This window comes from Betta splendens, chromosome 9 (genome assembly GCF_900634795.4).
Source record: "Betta splendens chromosome 9, fBetSpl5.4, whole genome shotgun sequence".
Taxonomy (NCBI): Eukaryota; Metazoa; Chordata; class Actinopteri; order Anabantiformes; family Osphronemidae; genus Betta; species Betta splendens.
In genome coordinates, this window is record NC_040889.2 from 7,289,485 (window position 1) to 7,311,308 (window position 21,824).

The 21,824-nt window shown below is 46.6% G+C and overlaps 2 protein-coding genes across 3 annotated transcripts; both read right to left on the minus strand.

Moving 5' to 3' along the window:
- Window positions 1–406: 406 nt before the first annotated feature.
- sypl1 (synaptophysin-like 1) lies at window positions 407–6,488 on the minus strand. 2 transcript variants are annotated; one of them, XM_055511475.1, is made up of 5 exons: window positions 3,774–3,794; window positions 3,119–3,237; window positions 2,843–3,047; window positions 2,580–2,771; window positions 407–2,214 (listed from the first exon to the last, which is right to left on the minus strand). In XM_055511475.1, exons 3-5 carry the CDS (start codon window positions 2,978–2,980, stop codon window positions 2,083–2,085), a joined length of 462 nt encoding a protein of 153 aa, XP_055367450.1. In that variant the 5' UTR covers window positions 2,981–3,047; window positions 3,119–3,237; window positions 3,774–3,794; the 3' UTR covers window positions 407–2,082. The 2 variants fall into 2 exon arrangements, with proteins under 2 accessions (XP_055367450.1, XP_029018364.1); XM_029162531.3 differs by lacking the exon at window positions 3,774–3,794 and adding an exon at window positions 5,190–6,488 and having other exon boundaries at window positions 412–2,214.
- Window positions 6,489–6,640: 152 nt separating this feature from the next.
- Window positions 6,641–19,470, minus strand: nampt1 (nicotinamide phosphoribosyltransferase 1). The gene is made up of 11 exons (XM_029162530.3): window positions 19,306–19,470; window positions 16,090–16,246; window positions 14,997–15,100; window positions 14,781–14,909; window positions 12,223–12,381; window positions 12,019–12,155; window positions 10,301–10,526; window positions 10,090–10,209; window positions 9,863–10,003; window positions 9,609–9,743; window positions 6,641–9,468 (listed from the first exon to the last, which is right to left on the minus strand). The coding sequence occupies exons 1-11, from the start codon at window positions 19,357–19,359 to the stop codon at window positions 9,358–9,360; spliced, it is 1,473 nt and encodes a 490-aa protein (XP_029018363.1). The 5' UTR covers window positions 19,360–19,470; the 3' UTR covers window positions 6,641–9,357.
- Between the last annotated feature and the right edge of the window lie 2,354 nt (window positions 19,471–21,824).

Sequence of the window (21,824 nt, forward strand, 5' to 3'; positions counted from 1 at the left end):
ACAGAGAAACAATAACTCGCTAACTCACACATTACTGAAAGTTTGGCCCCTGAGCGATTCAAGGCAGCGGCTCTACGCCGCCCTCTGGTGGCTGAAAGCAGAATCTGCATTTCATGTGCATACGAAGGCAGTTTTAACGTGCAAAGACTGCTGAAAGACTGATCCCACCCACCTAAATCTGATTTTAAATCAGATCATTAGTGTTTCACTCAGATATTAACAGATAAACAGATATTAGCAGTTCTTCTTTGTCTTTGACATAATATTTGTGATACCCTATAGGAAAGAAATACATATCTTAGGCCTTAATCAAGTAAACCGATGAAGGGTGGGAATAAATCTTGCTTAAACGCAGATGTTACACTTTATAGTAAATCCCTCATTGACTGGTGCTGAATTCAATGAATATGCACCCCGATCATAATCACATCACACAGCCTGAATCAGATGAAAATAGGGGAGGAACTTTAGAGTCAATGACAACATTCAGTGAAAGCAAGGAAATGACACAACATGATCAGTTTATATATCAGCCCATAGACGCATTGAAATGAAGATCCGTTGGTGAAACCTGTCTTTCCTGTCTTTTATACCACGCCACCAGCATGTGTTCTAATTATTCTGCTTTACATTCTGTGTCTCTCTCATACAGAGGAAGACTTAACCACAACACACACTACTGTGTGTGTCTCTTCAGGGGTCACAGCAGTGGTTCTGGGTCACAAATGCAGCGTTGCTTCATCTTGACATCTTCACACACGATCAGGGTGGAAAATGTACAGAGAAAATAGACTTTTGTTTTTCTTTTTTTTTTAACGAATATAGCACTCATCCATCCGTGCATTCTGCTCATCTGAGCTCAATTAGTCGTGGAACACACTGAAAATAAGCCTAAACAAGCATTTTGGGAAAAAAACAAAAACAAATCATGAATTTTATTGGAAAAACACAAAAATACTGTGCATTCACAGAAAGTAGGCATCTTGAATAAGACAGTTTGGCAGGTTACATGCATATGAACGACTGAGAAAGCTGTAGCTTAGTCGGACAGCGCCGTGGTGTAACCAGTACACTACACACAGCTGTTATGACGTTTATTTCTCAAACTTTAATCAGCAACAGTTTGACACGAACGAAAATCACGAGACGACTGAAACGGACCATCTAAACATATTCATATTGAAATATAAAATAAAATGTGACACCGCTTATAAAACACAACAACAGCTCATTGTCCGGTGACTCACGAGGATTCAATAAAGCTACACGATTGGAAAAACGAGACAAGATTATTAGTTCAGCATCAAGTGGGGGACACGAGAGATGCTTCTAACAAGAGACGAGACGAGCGCTTTGGCAGAACAGCTCAACAGTGACGCAGAGACACTTCACTTAGTTCAACTTTCAACAGGCGGCGTGAAGAGAGAAACGTCCTTTAACTGGTACCTTGGTACAAACTAAAGAAGCCTCCAGAGAAAAGAAAGAATTCACACTTTGCCTGCAACAGTTTCCTGGCGTAATTAAAAAGGCTGCTCTTAATCAAGCATCCTCCATGGGTTCACACTCTCTCGTGTGTGTCACACAGAAACCATGGACGCATTTAAACAAATGATGCCTTAAAGCTTCAAAATCTAACTAAACGAATATTCCTGCAAAGATGCACAAAAGGGACAGAACCTTAAACATACAAGACGTGCAACACTCATTGTCTTTAGCGGAAGAAATTCAAGCTGCAGCCTTAAGCCAGAGCGAAGGGAACCACCTCCATCAGCACGAGCTGCATGCGAGGTCCAACCGTGAGCGCATCTGGCCGCCGCCTGCGCGTATCTGCTCCGCGGAGCACGAAGAGCGCCTCGATGAGCGCGACCGTGGGACGTGGGCGATACGAAGGCCCGCGTGAGGCCATTAAAGCTCAGGTGTATCTGCTTCTCAGCTTCAGGGTTGAGGAAAATTTTTCTCTCAGATCGTACCTGCTGCTCCACTGACGACGTCCACATCCAGTAAGTGGTGTAAGTGTCCTCTCCATTAACTTGGTGTGTGTGTGTGTGTGTGTGTGTGTGTGTGTGTGCGTGCGTGCGTGCGTTAGATGGGGGCAGGGACCTGTTGCCTCCCGGGCCCCGTCTGGGAGACGAACTTCTGAGAGTGCCAGCGGGTCTCCTTGTAAACGAACCAGGCGTTGCCCGCCCACACGAAGACGTTGAGGAAGCCGAACACCTACAAGACACAAGCGAGCGCTCACCATGACTGAGGGAGTGGCCATGAAGTGACAGTGGGTGAGTTGTATCTGCCCATCGTTGGACTAATTAGGGACTTGGTCTGTGCCATGATCGCGGCTGTTTTTATTGCTTTGGACTTGTGACACAGAATGTCGCGGAGCACATACCAGCCGAGTCTGAGCAAAAGGAAAGCGTTATGAGCTGGTGTCTCATGACTGTGAGTCAGGCTGCTTCATGTTATGGTGCTGCCTGTTACGAGTGGGATTACACGAAACCGAGCTAAACTGAACTGCAGGGGAAAGAAAGTTGCTCATTCATTCACGGCACCTTTGATTCCCACATGGAACAGAGACCGGGCCTCACCACAGAGATGTTGAGGGTCCGCATGTTGGCGAACTCGGTGACCGCGCAGGTGACGTTTCCGCCCGTGCACAGCGCCAGCGTGGCGCCGATGCCCTCCGTGTCCGTGGCGTACTTCACGTTCTGCAGCCCCTTGGCCCAGGCGGACGCGCACACCAGCCACAGGAAGACCAGGACCGCCGTGACCAGGAAGTCCTGGGAGGCCGCAACAGCTACATTCAAGGGAGAGCCAGGGAAGGAGGACGCTAACGGACGCCAACACTCACGCAGATGGGGCCGAGGTCGGAGTCCTTGTAGACGTGCATGTAGCCCAGGTAAACCAGCAGAGCCAGCATGCAGTGCAGGAAGCAGATGACCGCCACGCCCACGAAGAACTCTGCCGCCGAGGCCGCGTCTCCCACCATGTGCGTGGTGGCGACGCTGCGGTTGCAGAGGGTGGCGTTCCCCGGCACCAGCGGCTCCTGGCTCAACCTGGGCACAAGACAGGGCGTCACGGCGGCCGGGCCGGGCCGGGCCGGCGCGGGGGCCGCGCGGGCGCTCACCTGAACGGGTAGTGGAAGTTGGCGCTGAGCGTCTCGTTGCGCCCGTCGCCGCAGAAGAGGGTGACGACGTTGGTGCCCGTGAAGCCGCCGCAGCTGCTGAAGGCGAATATGGCCGTGAGCTGTTGGGGCGGACGAGACACACGTAAAGACACTGGACCCTTTGAGTTAAGAATATAATAAGGGTCTAATTAATTAGTTAAACACACATTTAAGCACGCTTTTATTGTAGATACTTGAATTTAAAGAGATAATGTTTAAAACGCTCTCTGAAACGGGCTTACATGGCTACACTAATCCTGCCATTCAGCCCTTGAATTCTTTCTTGCCGGGGCAGAAAAGCAACCGATTCAGCGTGGAGGTCATGTGACACTAATGCTCCTTAAAACCAGCACAAATTCTTTCGGTCAGGGCGTCTGCTACGAAGCTTCAGCGTCGAACGAGCAGCGGCAGAAACAACGGTCGCGTACCTCATTCCTCCTCTCATCAGGCCGGACACAAACAGGGTGAACGAACAGGGGCTCATGGTACAAACGCTCCGTTGCTGCATCATGCATGTGACGCACATTCAGATCCTCACAAACAAAAGGTTGTCGCCTGCAGCCACAAACCACAAGACCCACATGTGAGTGCACCCACAGTGCACATCCACACACACCTCAAGGCCTCTCTCCAGATGTTGCTCCAGATGTCACCGACTGCCGCTTCCTGTTTTCCCGGCACTTCCTGCCCCGTCGCTCTCCTCCGCTAGCAGCTCACCTCGGAGCGCGATTAATCACCGGCTTCATGCGTGAACCCCTCTGGACCAAACCTCGGGGCGCGTGTTCGTCCTTTTGCTTTTGGATTTCGGTCCGGCAGCCTGACAACGCCGCCCGACCTGACCTCATCGCAGCTTCAGAGATAGAGCGCGGGCGAATCACCTTCATCAGCGTTCAGCGTGCTGTCAGAAGGGAGTCGCCCCGTAGCGCCTGTTACTCAGAAGCCTCCTTCCTGTTTACAACAGCATGGAAGATAGTATCTACAGAGGTCTGAGCGTCTAAGCTGAAAAACAGGGACACCCCTCACACAGTTTACACGCTGCACTGGACGGAGCCCACCTTGCCTTCCACACTCCGTCCCGACCAGTTCATCCAAAGCAAAGCTAATAACTTCATTGACAAATATCTAATATAAATATGTTTGGCCCGTTTTTGTCTTGTTTGCTGGATTTCCAAATGTTAAAGGTTTGTGCCGTTTCCGATCGAACTAATTTATTTCCCCAGAGCCAGAGCTCATGTCGGACAGTGACAAATCCAGACCGTTATTAGCGAACGGACAACGCCAGGCCTTGTGGCGCACGTGCTCCCACGGCACGGCTTTAACGGGCCTGCAGCAGCCCACATCTGCCTCTGACCACACTGAGCCGTCAACGCTGGGTCAAATATGCCAGTTTTAAAGCTGCAACGGGCTGCACAAGCACACACAGCCGTGGCCCCCAGTCAGGTGACTGGAGGAACTAGGGGGACAGGGAGAAGCTTTGGCCCAGCTACTGTGTCTGACCCACTTACGTAGAGCAGATCTTACACCTTTGAGACACAGGTGTGTGAGTGCGCTTGTTTCACCTCCCTGCACTTATTCCGAGGTAAATAATTGGTGAGAAATGCATTAATCTATAACTGAGTGAAGGACAGGCCCAGTAACAGCAATGAGACATAACTGCTCTACACTCATTTTCCCCCACATTTGAAAGCAGCATCAATCAAGTAAATTATATGATTGTCACTTTGCTGGAAATGTATCCCTCAACTATAGAGCGCTATGATGATTTTCAATATGAATGAGACAATGAGCCAAAGTAGAAAAAGTTCATGCTCGGTTTCCGTTAATCTGCAGCTCAATCATCATTTGTGTGGATCATTAATATTTTCCACCTCAACACGCTCGTTTTGGAAACAAGCGTCCCGAAACAGACTTTTCTCACGGCTGGAAAACGGACAATCGAGCAGCGGAGGAAGAGCCGGAGCCTCCCCGTCCTCTGGGTCTGACACACACGCACGCACGCACGCACATCCACCACATTCGCCTTTAGACGTACCCACTCCACCAGTTTGACGAAGCCCAGAGGCTCCTTCAGCGGCGACAAGTTGAGTCGAAAGCCGGTCATCATAATTGCGCTTCGGATCCAAAATCTTTAACCAGTTGCTCCCAAACTGTGGATGTTGGTCGTACAGGGAGGGTAAAAGAGGGGGGGGGGTCTTAGTGACGTGGTTTAATGGCGCTACTGCAAAAAAATTACCAGCCGATGTTATTTAAAACTTGTTCAAAGATCCCCATTTTGACTCCAAAGCGACGGAATCGGTGGCGTGGTCGTTCTAAGGTTGTAGCACACACTTTCACGCGCCCAGAGACTTTTTTACTGAGTGTTTGTGGAGAAACTCACTAGTTCTGTTGGCCACTTTTTACAGTGTGGCAAGAAAACGAAAACCAAACGACCTCATTGCGCTCAGTTTGGTGATGCGCAAATACGCATGCGGACGAAACGTGCCAAATTACGCGTATGTTGGAACTTTGACGTTTTTTTTTTATTGCTTTTTCCATGTTGGGATACATGGAACAGGCGGTACGGGGCCAACGTGTTGCTGCGTCTGTTAAGAGCCACACTGCTGCAAGTCGACGCTCAAACGCCCCAACTAAAGCTCGACACCATCCAACAGAACCACTGCACACAGCCCGAAAGTAAAACGTATCGGAAGCGTCTTTTTGGGATCCATCCGACGCAGCACGGAGCTGCCTCCTCCTTGCTGAGTCTGCAGTTGCTGTGTGACGCCTCCATGGGTCATATGACTCATAAAGTGGAAAAAAAAGACGCTTATCCTACAGGCTGCAGCCATTAGTTCATATTAGTAAAGGACCATTTCACCCAAACCGACACGACTCGTTTATCCACAGGTAAAAGAGACACGAGCAGTTTAACGCAGTTTACTGATCGAAACGAGTGGAATCCGAGAGGAGAGGTTTGTGTCGAACACAGGCAGGATGGTTGGACCAGTGACTAAACACTGGAGACAGTTCTGAGTCTCATTATTCCTGCCACAGAGAGAAACGCAACTATGGGAAAAGAGAGAAAGTTAGTCACACGCAGACCCATGGAGGCACATTAGTGGATGGATCTGATTCACGGACGTGCCTACGACTTTACACCAAATTGTAGTAACCTCTTTTCTTAATAATGTTAGAGGACCAAGCACAGAACCCTGCAGAACTCCAAAGCTATTTTTGTGCATATGGAAGATTTGTTAAGCTAAATATTTAGTATCAAGTATTAAAGTATCAAATGTATATTTCATCTAAAGTCTATTATAATCTAGTATATTTATCACCTTTTATTGCCGCTCTTTCTTGTGTCTTTCAACACCATGATAATCACAGCCTCTCAGGCAGTAGCACAGCACATGCAATGTTAATATCTGAACTAGCAAGGTCTAATATTAAACTGATCAATCAATAGCCTAAATCCATTCTACACAAAAGGAGGCAAAATAGAGGTTTCAACTGTCAGGGTGGCATCTTTAATCAACGTACTGTCACAAGTTAGATTAGTTAAAATATCAGTTGTGTGGAGGAGAGAACTGGGGACAGCCAATATACAGACGAGTCAAACAACAACATGAAGAAAGAAAAAAATTACAAACACAGTTCCAGTCATTACACAGGAGGCATCCGCTCGCTGACACTCACACTCTCACACACCAGCGCTTAAAGCTCGACGCACCGCCAGATGAGCCGAGCAGCTTAGGATGTTCCTGTTGGTACAAAAACGCTCATTCAGACAAAAATAATAGAATCTATTGTGGTTGTTTGTCTGTCCTGCCCTCGCTGCTGTCAGAAGGCAGTATGGCCGCATCGCTTGGAAACAAACAGATTCACTGCAGGATCTCTGGCGTTTTACTCCTTTGTCGTATAAAATAATATTTTGCTCCGAGGTAAGAACTGAGACAGTATCAAAATGGTAAAATCAAACGTTTACCGAGTGCTCCCCGTTACTGTAAAACAAAACGACAACTAAGTCTGGAACAGTTTCAACAGCTGTGGAAATACAAGAACACATCACTTGTGTCACGTCGGAGCTCACGACGACCTGCGTTCTGTCTGCGTCCGAGCAGGTCGGGCAGAGCCCGGAGGCCGGGGGTCAGTCGGTGACATCACAGGTCCCGTCAAGGTGGTTCCGCAAGGTCACAGAAGGTAAACAGGGTCCACGTCCACGGGGAATGTGAGTAAGGCCACTACAGCTCTAGAAGCTCCAGGACGGAGGGGGCACAGGGTGGCACAGATACACTGGGCAGCAGCTAGAAGCGGCTGAACAATGACGATCACCTGACTCTTAGGCTAAAATAGATCAGCTAAGTGGCAACGTGAGCACAGTAACATTTATCCTCTTAATGTCATTCATTTGCAGGGATTCCCTCCTGAACTTAAGGCTTGAAAAGTTTGGATCTATCTAACTTCAAACTGACATGTTTCACTAACAAAAAAAGTGTTGAACAGCTGGTGAGACACTTGACTCTGACTCCAAGTAGAAGACAGACCAAGAGGTTAAATGTAGCTTTAGTGCCTGCATCTCGCATCAGAGCATTGATGGTAACAACATGGAGCCTAATGGAAAATGTGTAGTTTCCTACAGCAATAATTAGCTTCAAAACCCCCTTTGTTTCCTGTAACGTCACCATCCCGACCCCTCCGAGCTCTGCAACAAAAATCTCTCTGCATTTAGAAACGGACGACTCAGCGACGTGACTCAACGCACATAAAAACACCGCGAAGCTCTGAGCGGGAGATAACGAACTCCTCGCATCCACGCTTCCATGGAAGCACCTCCGCTTTTGTCTTTTGCTGCTTTTAAGTTAAGGCAGTGATATCGAGGGCAATGTTTTACTTATCAGCAACTGAGCTCTACCACCTGCCACAGTATGGCTAGTACGAGTCCTGTCCTTTGAGGTTTGATTTACAGGAAATAAAAATAACGCACACTGGTTGTCACGCTGCACACCAGCAGAGTGAAAGGAAGAGTCCTCTCCCGTCTTCCTAATCTCCGCATAAATTAACACAACACAGTCGAAAAGGGAAGAAGAAGACCGGTGCACAAACACAGGAGCGGTCGCACGCACACACACGGACACAACCAACATTTAACACACAGTTCAGCGTCTTTCATAAACACATAGATCACATAGAGGTGAGGTCACATCATTCCGGGGAAGATGATTCCTTCACCGGAATGAATGAACTTTATTTTTTTTAACATCAACTCTTGGTCTTATAAAGCAAAGATTGGCTTTAAAAGCGCCCAGCATCATGAAGACCCCAGTCACTTTTCCTATTCCAGTAAGAAAATATAATAATGTCTCAGCTTAGTTGTGGAAAGATTTGAGGCATGTCAAAAAAATAAGAAGAGAAAACTAAATCTGTGATGAGATTCAGTGAAATTAAAACAGTTAAAAGAAGCGCTGTGGATGAGGTCTTCGCGATACAGACGCGCCGTGGGCAACGTTACGGGGAGAAAATGATCATTTCTATACCGTGAGAGATGCACCAACAGCAGAGTCAGAGCCACACAGATTCAGGCAGGACTGGACAGACGCTGGCCTCCTATAACTCGGCCATTACTGAAGAAAAGCGGGGAAACGAGGGTTGGTGGGGCTCTCTGCTACCAAGACATTAGCTGTTGCTCACCAACGTTATCAGTGCACCAGTATATACAATGATCATCATTTTCTGCCTTTACATAAAGGACGAAGCTAAAGGAGTCAGACATTTTGGAACACTTCTGTACACAATACATGGGGCAGGGCGGGTTGGTTTAGGTGTAGGTTTATATCAGTCTCATCGGGTTCCTTCTCACTTCAACGTACGAGGGTTCGCTCATAACGCAGCTGCCACGACCTCTTACACACAGACATGTTGCCCATCAGCAGCCAATCGCATTCTGTAAGTTGCAATCTGTCATTATAATCACCGGATGTTCAGTTTAGTGAGTTGGCAAAATCCCTCCTCTGCCGGAGAACCAGCAGCTGAGGGTGGTCAGGGAATTTTGAAGGGGGTTTTAGGAACGTTTTAGGGGCCTGTCAGGCTTAGAGATTCAAATCGATTTGCAGTGTACACTACCGCCACGTTCTGAGGTGACGTCGGAGGTCGAAAGGTGCAGAGTTTAAGGGGGTCGGGGGCTACTGTAGGGTTCAGTGGGTGGGACTTTAGTGGGGCTGTGCTCAGTGCAGATCTTTAAGCTCACTCTCCTTGAGCTTAGCATTGTCTCTGACTTCATCGAATGTGTACATCTTCACGATCTTTCCGTCCTTAAAGACCGTGTGCAACAGGTCCTGGAGAATAGGATAGACAAACAGGTTTGGAGAAGGGTTGAGGAAAAGGACGAGAGGGTAAAAGACAACAATCACGATGAGCGAGAGTCTGCATCAGCATTGGTGAGGATCATTATCTTGCACTGGGATGTCGGTCTCACCAAGCCGTACTCCTCCAGGTCGCCTTTGCCCTCCTCTAGGGTGACGTACTCTCCACTCTGTGTCCGGTGCAGAGACAGGCGACCTTTCTTAGACCTCTTGTTGGGATCTGCCACTGGATCCTTGAACACATTCACCTTTTCCCACAGCACGAAAAACAATGTTACACTTCAACTGAAATGGCATTTGAAAAGTCATCAGACCATAAATAAAAGTAACCTTTAAATTCAACAAAATAGATATTTCCCATCCTCACCCCTAAGCCATTAGTGACAACATAGCTGCATTTGAAGGAGCAGTTGAGCAGATCTCGGGTCAGTTTCTGCAGCAGAGCCCCCCCAGATCCAAAAGCAATGTTCTCAATGGACCACCTGTGCTGCTTCATACCCTCCACTATCTGCAAAGAATAAGCACATAGAACATTGTTGGTACGTGTTTAGTGGCTTTGACCTGTTTCTTGGGACTTTACTGATCGGCGTCTACCTCCTGCAGCGTGTTGATATCAACCCCGTCTCCTTGTATGACTCTGATGTAAGGAGGGAGAACCTTGAAACCTTTAGAGTTCTCCTGTGGAATAAATTTCTTCCCCAGGATCTCCAAAACCTGACAGAAGTAGAAAAAAACATGAAGAGGTTTGTGATAAGAGCTGTTTGAGGATCAGTTAAACACAAACAACGTAGCCGCGTGAGCTGACCTTCAGAACAGTATCAAGTGGGTTTCCAGAGTCCGGCCGGACGACCAGCGGAGCGTCCGGACTGCGCTTCTCTATCAGCTCCCGGAGGTCTTCTCCCCAGATTTTCTCACAGGCGTTGTAGATATCGTAGCTGTCGCTGACTATGGACACGGGGACGCTGGGGAACTGCTCGATGATGTGCTTGAAGGCATCTTTTTCATGGTCCTTCCCCCACGCTGTGATGGTACTGTGGAGATCAGAGCAGCTGTACAGTCAGGTCTGTTACACATTGGGTTGATCGGAGCTAAATATGTCTGGTGGAACAGGTCAAATGTGGGTGAGAAAGCAGGCAAACGGGATTTGATTCATATGGAGGAGGTGGCTCTGTCAAAATAAAAGACAAAACAGACGACGCAGAAGATATGTATGAAATAATGCTTAAGGGCGTCCAGAAGAGGGCAGTGCACTCCAGGTTTTGTAGATCAAAGCAGACGTCAGACCTTCCCTGGTGTGTTTGCTGATCAGTTTTCGTTTGGATTAAGGAAGTTGGTCACGATGCCAGTCTCAGCCAGTTGATAAATGCAAGCTCAGCATAACACGTCACATATTGGAAAGACGCATCGTTTCTGGCATTCAACTCTGCTATAGCTGCACCTGCCAGTTAAGTCTCCCACTATTTAAACGCGCAGGTCTTGGCTGCAGGAGATCCTGTAAACCAGCTTTAGTTGTGCAAGAAGTTGCTTATTGAGCCCAATGGTGAGAGTGCTGGTTTACTGTGGGGCTTTCCAATGTGCTCAGCTCAGTGCGTCTACACTCCACTGACCAGGCAAATAATGAGCTACATATTGTAAAAAAAAAATGAGTTAAATTTGATCTTGATATAAATATCATTTCAATTTTTACTTTCACTCTAAGCACAAGTTCCCTGAAGGTGACACACCGCCCCTCTTCAATCCCCACTTCCTACTACACACAAGCCCAAGTGGAATTTCACTGCAGCTCCTCCCCTCTGGAGGTATAAACCAAACAGATTTTCAAACAGGGATATTACATAATGGTTACTATGCCAACGACTGCCACCATCCCATAATGCAGTGGTGCATGGGAGAAGGGTGTGCTGGAGCAGCAGTAACTGCTCTGGTGGTGAGGATAAAGCAATGGTGTGTGTGTGTGTGTGTGTGTGTGTGTGTGTGTGTGTGTGTGTGTGTGGGGGGGCCAAATGAATCGGGCCATCAAACGGCAGAGACGCGGCGTGCGTCAGGACAGCAGCCAATCGGAACCCTCGCCTCCAGCAAATCACAGCCTGACTCCCAAACAGAGATAGATGGAGTGAGCAACGAGTGAGAATGACCAAGCTCTAATCTGGGAGGCAAATAATTACTATGACCGCCAGATATTCAACAGAGAACGACGCTGCTGCAGAGCTATTTGGATGTAACTGACTGATGACTCTCTCCCCTCCTGGATATGAATAGAACCAAGTTGTTTCTTCTGTACCTCTGAGGTTTGAATATGTGAAAGATGATAATTAAGCTCCAGCAGCCTCTCTGCCTGTTCATTTAAAGCAGTTTTGAGGACTTTGGCAGACATCCATCATTACAGTACACTACCATAGTAACGGTTACAGTGGAGCTGAACTACTGCCCTACATCCTCCTGCATCTTCTGTAAAAGAGAAGTTGGCAGAGGAGAGATACTGTACTTTAGTGTATGTGTGTGTGTGTGTGTGCGCGTGCATACCTGTGCTCTGCAGCGGGCACTGAGAACCCTGGCACCGGGTCCTTGGTGCCGTAGTACTTCTTGATGACTCCAATGCCAGCAACTGTATCTGTGCCCTTGAAGTTGACCAGGTGGGCGGAGGCCCCGATGCCTGCAGTCTGCAAACAGAGGCCAGGTCAGGACAGAACCCGTTTCTCCAACTTTCAAACAATTGTTTGCACGTACCTCTTGTGAGGAGACGCCCCGGTAGCCGAAGTCATGTAGTTTGTACTCCAGTCCCTCCAATTTGCCAGATGTCTCCACGAGGTACTTAGCGAGGATCTTCTTCTGCTCCCTGGAGTTCGTTGCCACCGTGATGGGGTACCAGATCTGAACCAGGATGGTCTAAAAGGAAGGAAGGGCAGTTCAGCCTGGTTCACTCCAGAGTGTCAGAACATCCCAGCAGACATTCAGTGGCTTTCATCCTCCACCTGCCGTGATGAATAAACTATCTTTTAAACATAGGTTTAAAAGCCTGAGCCTGTGCAAAGCCTGGTTGTAAACACACACAGAACCATCCCACTTTCCCAGTGCTACTCATCTGGCACTAAAACCCATAACTAACCGGCTCACTGTGATCAAAGAGCTGCTCAGTCACACAAGACAAACTACGGGAGGAGAACATTCCTTGATGTCCTGGGTCAACTCTGGACCCGAGTGACAGATTTCAAAATGAAAACAAGTGGATTATCTGTACTCAGGCATGTTTTGAATGCACACCTAGTGTTTCTCTAAGGAAAGCGTCACTTTCATCAGCCGCATGTTCGTCTCATTACATTTGTGATTATACAGGCGCCAAAACTGAAAGCAAATATAATTAAAACATAATTAGTAAATCTAATTAGTGAATCATGCATCACTTCTGTTCCTATGGAAAGAGTTGAATGTAAATATGTACCAGGTCCTGCACTCTAGAGACTCTGTGTGTGTGTGTGTGTGTGTGTGTGTGTGTGTGTGTGTGTGTGTGTGTGTGTGTGTGTGTTTTATGCTTGACCCTGAGCAGGTCACATGCCTCCTCGGACCGACTATAATGGAAACCATAACGTGGACACGTGTGACCACTGGAGCAAGGACAATGTTCCCACATGCGCACGGTCATGCGTCTCCTGCCTCATATGTTAGTTAATGTTTCAGAGGCTTCATATGCAGAAAGAAAATTATTTAAGTGCAACACATAATAATCATGGAGGTGCGATAGGAGAGATGACGTGTCATGGCACAAAAATGGGACAGCTGCACGTTTAAAAACGAAACCCAGGAGGAATGAGAGCGTATACGTACGCACCGCCGCTCCTGGCGGGTCATCACCCAGGAACAAAATGGAGGGAGATAAGGAACGAGAGCGGAGTGGATGGGAAGGAGGAATGCAGGGAGACGGGGAAAGCGAAGCGAGCCGAAGATGCTGGAGTCAAGCGGAGCGTAGCACAACAGCATAACAAGGGAAAGGGAAAAGGCAGCGTGAGAAGTGTGGCCCAATAACACAGCCCAAGGACACCGGGCTGAAGGCTACGGCTAATTTTAAGTCAGCCGTGAAGAACTGTGCGCGCGTGTGTGTGGATGCATTTTATCAGCCAAGTGTGTGCGTGTCTAAATATATCTGGACTGTGTGAGCGTGCGTGTGTTGTCATAGTGCTGCTGGCTGTAGGTGACCTCTTCTCAAGCAGCCATTCATCTTTATGGCGGCTGTAACTGTCATTACAGCACAGAAAACACTGGACAAGGCAAATTAAAAATAGGAAATTATATGTCACTGTATGCAAACGTCCTGTTTGTACAAAATGTCCAGGTTTATATTAGTAGACATCAGTGCAGGATGGAGCCATCGAGTCACTGTGGCCAGTCTCTTCATGCAGCATGAGGTTCATGAAATGCTTATGATCCCAGGGAGGAGTTGCGCTTTACATAAGCTCAGTGTAATGAAAACACACAGAGGAGGCTCCAATTACTGCAAACGCCTATTCAGCTGTACAGCGTGACCTGTGGCTGCGATAAGACAGTCACGCATGTGTTCATTCTTTGAAGAACCATGATCAACAGCTACAGCTGAGCTATGAATCACAACAAAGCAGTTACTGTTTAATCTTGACGCAGAGAAAATCCCTGAGGGCAAATAATTCATATCGAAGGCGTCAGACGTCATTATTCTACCTGCTGTAATATTGGTAATAGTCAGCCTGACATCTGTAGTAACCAGGACAAACAGAGGACAACTCCCTGCTCCTAGACAGTGTAGCTCGGCCAACATGTCTGCATCACACCGCTGACGGTGATTTAGGAACACACCACGAGTCCAGTTTAAAGAGCTGCTCCGCTAGGCAAAGTGCCAAGTTTAAAAGTTGAATCTCATTGTAATAAAAAAGACGTAAATGATTATATCAGGTCTTTATTAATGGCTAAATAAAGCTTATCATCAAAGCCAACTAACAGACTTCAGCGATGCTTTAGTAGCAAGACCAGTGGCACATTAAACGCTGTGCTGTTATATGAGGCCATTAGAGAACGGCATTTATACCCGCGCTTAACGTGACAGAGCTAACCCAAAACAGAGGCGCTGCCGTTAAAAGGGACACTTCACAAATTTAGTGCGGCGCTCTCAGAAAGTCAGAGGACTCACAAGGCCCCGATTAAAAGCATTAGTTGGGTTCCCCTGCGGTGCGTGAATAAAAGGCCGACCAACGCGTACGTCCCGTCCCGTCTCCTGGGAAAGGAGCCAGCGCCTGGAGCCACAAGATAAACCGCCTCACCTCCACCCAGTTGGTGAGCCAGTAGCACTCGGGGTCCGTGCTCTCCACCGTGAACAGGACGTTCCCTCGAGGAATGACGCTGCCCTCTGGCACTGCCTTGATTTCGATGGGCAGGTGTCCGTCGTATTTCTGCAAGCGTATGCACAGACCCGGGTTAGACTCATCACTCCAGTGAGGATCATCACCTTTAAAATGGTTTGCTGGAAATGTTCCTACCTCCAAAATATAATTCCAGCCTTTCTCGTTGAAAACATCGTCCTGGAAGTGTTCCCTGTATACTTCCTTTGCCTCCTGGATCTTTTCTGGAGTCACTACCTTTCCTGAAGGAGAGGAAAAGTTAAGGAGTCACACGAAGCAAGAAGAGATGTCAAATAGACGGTACAATAACACTACACAACTCCACAGTCCGCCGCTGTAATTCAATTTGAAGCATCCTGTGCTCGATGACAAAGTGTCTTTGTCCAGACACCCGCTGACCATTTCCTGACCGACTCCTTTCATTTCCAGTTTAGCCAATAAATGTATTCCGTGGTAACTCTTCGTTATCATAGAAAGGTCCTCTGTGCTACCTTCTTCAGTCCATTTGAGAAGAGTGAAGATAAGCTTATCTTGAGCGTCTGAGGCCAGGATAACCTAATCTAAATGAAGCTAAGCTACTGTAGCTGGATCTACATTCATCTGAAAATATGGAAAGTGTGATGTTCATTATTTGAAGCACAGACCCTCTACATAAAGAAAAACATGAAAGGGTGACTCTTCAGTCTATGACTCGGCAAGTCAAGGTGCACACTTTGGGTTTGAAGAATGCGTCTAACCGCCAGCCTGACCATGGAGCTACTCAGGGACGCTCTTCACAGACAGCTGGCCCTTCTCACTCAGACGGCGAAACAGCAGCTGGGCTTTTGTCTCCTCGCTCGCCCTCTTCCCAGCACCTCTGCTACCTCACCATGAAATCCTCTTAGCACACAGAAGGGAGCGGCATTCTTCCTTTCAGCCCCTGCGCTCAGGCTCTCGTCCTCTCCAGTGACCCCTCAGGATCACAATAACCTAAACCCTCACTTTGACCAACTTCAAATAATTAGAGCAGACAATAAAAGCATTTGAATGACATTTCGATGGTTTCAGTATTCTCTCGACTTGCTGGCTTTGTTAAAGGCACCGCCACTACAGGCCACATTGTAAAGCACCTGTGCTGCAGAACAAATAGCCAAAGATGCAAATGCTCCCCTGCTCTGACTGGGAAAATGTTCCCAACGGCTCCATGTTGTGGTTTTGCCCAGCTTTTCTGAACCTGATACTTCAAACGTACCTTTTAGGTATTTGTGAAGGATGTACTGTAGTCCGTAGAAAACAATTTGGTCATATTTGACTTTTCGGCTTTTGGTGGAATCCGTCCTCTTCTCCCGACACTCGAAATAGGAGTATACTTTACTCGTGTTGGGGGGATACTGTTTGTAATGTGTTACCTGCAGAGACAGAGAACACACAGATGCAGAGTTGGTCTTGGTAAACTGTAACAGCATAGGTTGAAGATGGAGAACATTGACTGCATCCTCTGTGACATACCCCTGTATTAGTGAACAGGAACAGCTGGCTTAGTTGAGCCATTTTATGCGTTTCACAACGCACAGCGTGAAAAACTTCGAGTTTCAGAAGAAATGATATCACATCTTGTTAAAATGTTGAAACAGCCTCTAACAGATTACGCAGTAGGTCTTACTTAAACACAGACAGAACCGTGCAGCGAGCTAAGGAGCTATGATACTGTGGTTCTTTATCTCTGACTGGAGCAAACATTCCAGTGCAATGCAGGGACTGCAAAGTACAAAAAAATGTCACAACAGAAGAGAGACAGACTTTTTCTTCACACTCACGTACGTTTGTGTTATTGAGACAATAGCAGTTTTAGTTTTTTTAATTTTTAATGCTCTAATCTACCAGAACCAATGTAATGAAGGCCAAGCAATACTGGACCCTGGCAAAGCTGACTGTAAAGCCAAAATGTCAACATCAGCAAGGCACCTGGTAACCGTCCAGTAGCTTCACCACAGTTAATGAAATGACACCTCCGACTGGTTCCCAAAAGCAAAACTCACTTTAAATCACATGAATCAGCTCAAGGAAAAGGAGAAGTGAACCCTCAAGGACAAAGACAGAAGATTAATGTCAGCAACGAGTCCTTTACTTGACAGTTAATGGATTAGCGTTACAGTTTGTAAGGAGAGAGGAGACGGCATAAATGTCAATGAACTACTCAGTATCTCTGACCCCGATCTCTGTCCTTTTGACAACTCAAAATAGACTCAAAAACTCAACACGACACTGGGCCAGACCGCGTGCGTGTCCACATTCCCTGGAGTGCCGATGTACACTCATGAATACCGACAAAAGCCACATCAGCCTGGACTGGAGGCCCTTCCAAGAGCGTTATCGGTTTAGGATCCAGCGTGTAGGCTCGATGTTCTGGGAAACTTCTACTAAAAGGTCGGAGGCTCGTCCAGGATGCTTCTTGCCACTCTCTGATAGATGCCTTTTCTGATTAGCATCTCTCAGATGTCGTCCCCACTCTCCTCCATTTGGACACGATGTCACTCTCTGTTACTTCTACAGTACTTTCATTTCGTGTGATGTAAATGTGTTCACATGGTAAGCCTTGTCTCCATAGCTACTCCTCTGTGGCATACGCTGTACACCGGTGCACTGGTAGAGTATGTTTCATTTACAGCGTGTTTCCAGAGAGTGAACGCGCGAGGCTCTGGCCTGAGCTTTCACTCAAATTAAACAGGCAGAACATAAAAGCACATACAGTAGGTGCAGTTTGCCTTTTGTCTTGGAAACAATGTACGTCTCAAGTTGCCCCGCACGTCACTCAAAACCTGCAGACAGGTGCTCACTAGCGCGTCCGAGCCTCCGTGTTGACAAGGAATATGAAGATAAACACTGGAGCCGCTTTCAAAGAAGCGAGAGAGAAAACAGTGAAGAAATCTGCGTAACTCAACAAGCTGCTAGAGAGACGACACCAGTGATTTAAGCCAGGTGTGACAACATGAACGCGCCACACCTAGGGAAACAGACCTGATTAATGTGAGCCTAGTGCTTCTATTTATCCTGTTTCAGCTAATCTTTGCCGCTTGTTTTCAGGCTTTCGCTAACTTGGCATGACTCAGGGCTCTCGGCGCTGTTGTACATTACACCAACGACACTCACATCAGGCACCAGGAACAGGAACAACTTCAGCCTCTCCTTTCTTTGTCTTATTTGTATTCATATAAACATTAGAGGGAAAAATATTTTTTTTTCTTCCCAATCTGCGCTCTGAACTCTATTACAATTGCAATTATTACAATTACAAATCTTCTTTCTTTAACATTTAACCCAAACAATCCACAAGCAGAAAGTGTCATTCATAAATGTGTCACTTGAGTGTAATTAGATTATAGCACAGACAGCTCAATAAACCCATTATTTGTTCTTGGTTACAATTTAGGCATGAATAAACCAAAAAGGATTATTATTACTTTCATTGTGCCAGTCAACTGAAACACCTGACACTTCATTTATTCTGATTTGGTAAAATCAAAGCGATAATACTATATACCTGGTATATTATTAGGTAGAAGGTAAGCAACCAAGGTTTAACAGCTCACCCATGCAATAAATCTATCGATAAATCAATAAATTTAAGACTCTGATGAAGTGACACTCATGAATTGTCACAATTCATCTCTCTACGCCCATATCTCCGCTGGAATCTTCCGGTTTGTCTTTGTCCCGGCAGATTTAACCTCTGCTGGCGCCCCCCCCCCCCCCCCCTCCCTTCCTCCCCCTGTCCTTTATATCCCATCATCGCATGACCGCTTTACATGGCAACCACTGGATCTGCGCGACACATCACTGCACGTCCATCTGTCCTGTGTTTACACCGCCTGTGCTCAGTGAAACACTGCTGCTGTAACATTCGCCATCACATCCGCGCCTTAATACCCCCTTTCAAAGCAAAAGGTGAAGCTCTGCGTGCCGAGCCCAACGGGGCGGGGGTGGCACAAGGTAAAATCCCTGGATCCTTTCGGTTTTGATTTCTCGAAAGTGATGACTTTCGTCTGCCGGGACCGGCCGCCAGCCTCCTCGTTGACACATCGCCCATGTGCAGTTGGTCGAGCGATTCCCGCAACACTTACTAGCTAGAGGCTAATATTAGCTTTTATATCTCAAGCCCTCTGTCTCCCCTTTGCGCTCTCTATGAGCTAGCAACCATGCTAATTCGGCTAGCGACGGCGGCGGGGTGCCTGCCCCTCGGCAATAACGGTCCCGGGTCGGGCTTGGGCCGCTCACGGAGGGATGGCGGCTTCCTGGATTTAACAGCCCATCCCCTGGATAATTCGGCCTGGTTTGGACGGATAGAAACCCGGCCACACACAGCGAAGTGATGGCCTTGGGACCGCTTACGAAGCCCGCTTTAACTTTACCAACGCTCAGACCTCAGCCGCTCCTCTCCCTCCACCCGGAGCCGGCACTCGTACCATACCTTGTATGAGTCGGTCGCTAACATTATGTTGAAGTCGGTGTTTCTGTGCTCCATCTTTCCCCTTGGTTCAGTCAGTGGCAGCTGTCAGTGTGTTGGGTTGCGCGCCGTGCTGCTGGGGACTCCAGGCTGCTAGTGACCACCTCCTCCTCCGCCTCCTCGCTCTTCTTCTTCTTCTATGGATTGACGGCTGGAACATAGCCCACACACATTACCGCCACCTTCTGGATCAGAACCGAATTACAATAATTTTAATTGTAATGATTAAAATCCTGCTGTAAATTGGGTAATGAAGCTTCTGGATGTTGTGTTTTGCTAATGCATCTATAATCTTCTGTAATAACCGAGAAAAGTCGTTGTTTATTATATTTTTCTTCTTTGTTGATTTAGCACAAAAGAGGCCACAAAGCTTAAAATTATTTAACTGTTAAAGCGTACTTTAGCCAACAGACAACAAAATATTTTAAGTCAGATTTGTGTATATATATACAACATATTTTATCTCTGAATGTCGTCTCTAAATTTCCACTGCCTTCGGCTGCTTTCGATTTCGCTCGGTGAGATGTACGGCAGCCAGTCAGCGAACCGGTTTGACCAAAGATTGTCTATATTAACGATGATGATTCACTTAAAGATAAATGTTGATCAACACCTGGACATGGTGTTTTATTTCATTTAGTTACTGAGAAGGCTGGCTGTAGTATATATTTGGTTGATGTCTACTTATGATACAGCAGCCTAAAATAATGTGTTTCCTTTGTGGAACATCACTTAGTCTTTGTGGTACTATAAGCGCATCAGAGTGGGAGCTCTGCCAGAAGGTCATAAAAAAGAAACAGCGACCGTATGCAGTTCTCAAACATAACAGAGGGGGGCAGCGTTGATCACCAAACGCTGTCACAACGTCAGATACCAAATCTTTTTGAGGTGTAAGTGCTCGTGCTCATGCACTTTCGCTCACCAAGCAGTTTATTACCACAGCCGCCTGTTCATGCACTTCTCCATTCAGCCATTAATGTGACAGAAGTGCAAGTGCAATCAAATCAGGTGCCCCAATCTCCGCTCACGCAGGATGGCGATAAAATGATGCAGGAACTATTACCGTGATGTGATTTACAGAACTGAAATATGAGACAACCATCAAGTGGAGCCTCATCTGTGCAGACATAAAAATAAACAGACTTTACTGAGCGCATCCTGCTGCTAATATTGATCAGCCAGCATCAGCCCAGGCCTACCTCACACAGTAGGTGCTCACTGTGTGTGGGCACAGGGTCTTCAGAGCACTGGCAATAGGCCTGTGAATTCACCTCCCCTTATAACAAACAATAAGGCTCTGCAGAAAATACAGTTTTCAGACTGATCCACTCACAATGTGTAAAGGAGAGATATCGCAGATCTTTCCTACCTGCTGCTATCAGACTTTATAATCAGAACTACTAACTTCTTCCCGGTCCATAAACTCACCCCACTGCATCAGTGACTAAAAACTTCCTATGTGCAATACTCAATTTTATATAGCACCAAATCACAACAAGGTTATGTCAAAGCACTTACAAAGTAAGGTTTAGGACCTTACAGAACTTAACCCAACAGATCCACATACATCAAGCCTTTATTGACAATTTGACAGCAACAGTGGAGAGTAAAAACTCTCTCTCTCTAACGAGGAAGAAACCTCCAGCAGAACCAGGCAGGATGTGGGCGGAACGCTTACAGCACCTGGTATTCTCCCATCCAAGTACTAACCAGTACTAACCTTGAATTTTATTGCACTTATCACTAATATACTCAACAAAAGTAAGAATACTTGGCTTATTGAAAAGTGTATAGAAATACCAAACATGCATTTCTGTAGTTTAACTCTGAAAACAAACAATTGTAATTTGTTACAATTTGGAACATAGTTGAAGTGAATAGTCAAATTATTTCCTCATGGGTCTGAATTCACATGATGCATTACTACACAAGTACTACACTATTCATCTGTTATTTTGGCATCATTGAAATACTTGCCTTTCTAAAATTGTAGGTAGTACTTTTACATACCTGTATTTGTACTTTTACTTGGATGCTGGCTTCATCATAATTTGCTTTCCCAGTCCAAATTTGGTGCCTAGTTAAATGGAATCTTCAATTACAGTTTTGAATAGGCAAAAATACATTGCAGACATCTAATAAATAGTAAATCAGCTCAATGGCACTAATTACGTAATTTCAGATATCTGAAATTGAATTGTGGATAGTCAAAATGTAATTGTAGATGTCTAAAACAGTAATTGTTCCTAGTCAGAATACAGATGTGAATATCTGGAATTATAATCTGGTCACAATGTAACTTTGAAGAGTCTAAATGCTATATTAGATATATAAAAACGCAATTATGGATCGGCTATTAAAAAGGCTTGCCATAAGTCACCAGCCTTCTGATTCAGCCTGTGACGTCAGAGCTGCGCACTCCTCGCGCACTCCGTCGGCGGCTGGGTGAGACATTCCAGGCCGCCGGAGTGATGCGCTCGTGC

Excerpts from the sequence above, each read along its gene's own strand:
- nampt1 (XM_029162530.3), bottom strand. The coding sequence starts at position 19,359 with ATGGAGCACAGAAACACCGACTTCAACATAATGTTAGCGACCGACTCA. Across the intron at positions 15,101-16,089 it reads CCTTCACAAATACCTAAAAG|GAAAGGTAGTGACTCCAGAA; the intron begins GTACGTTTGAAG and ends CCTCTCCTTCAG. Across the intron at positions 12,156-12,222 it reads GGGGCGTCTCCTCACAAGAG|ACTGCAGGCATCGGGGCCTC; the intron begins GTACGTGCAAAC and ends CTCTGTTTGCAG.
- sypl1 (XM_029162531.3), bottom strand. The coding sequence starts at position 5,261 with ATGATGACCGGCTTTCGACTCAACTTGTCGCCGCTGAAGGAGCCTCTG. Across the intron at positions 3,238-5,189 it reads TCGTCAAACTGGTGGAGTGG|CTCACGGCCATATTCGCCTT; the intron begins GTACGTCTAAAG and ends CCGCCCCAACAG. Across the intron at positions 2,772-2,842 it reads CCGACCTCGGCCCCATCTGC|GACTTCCTGGTCACGGCGGT; the intron begins GTGAGTGTTGGC and ends GCGGCCTCCCAG.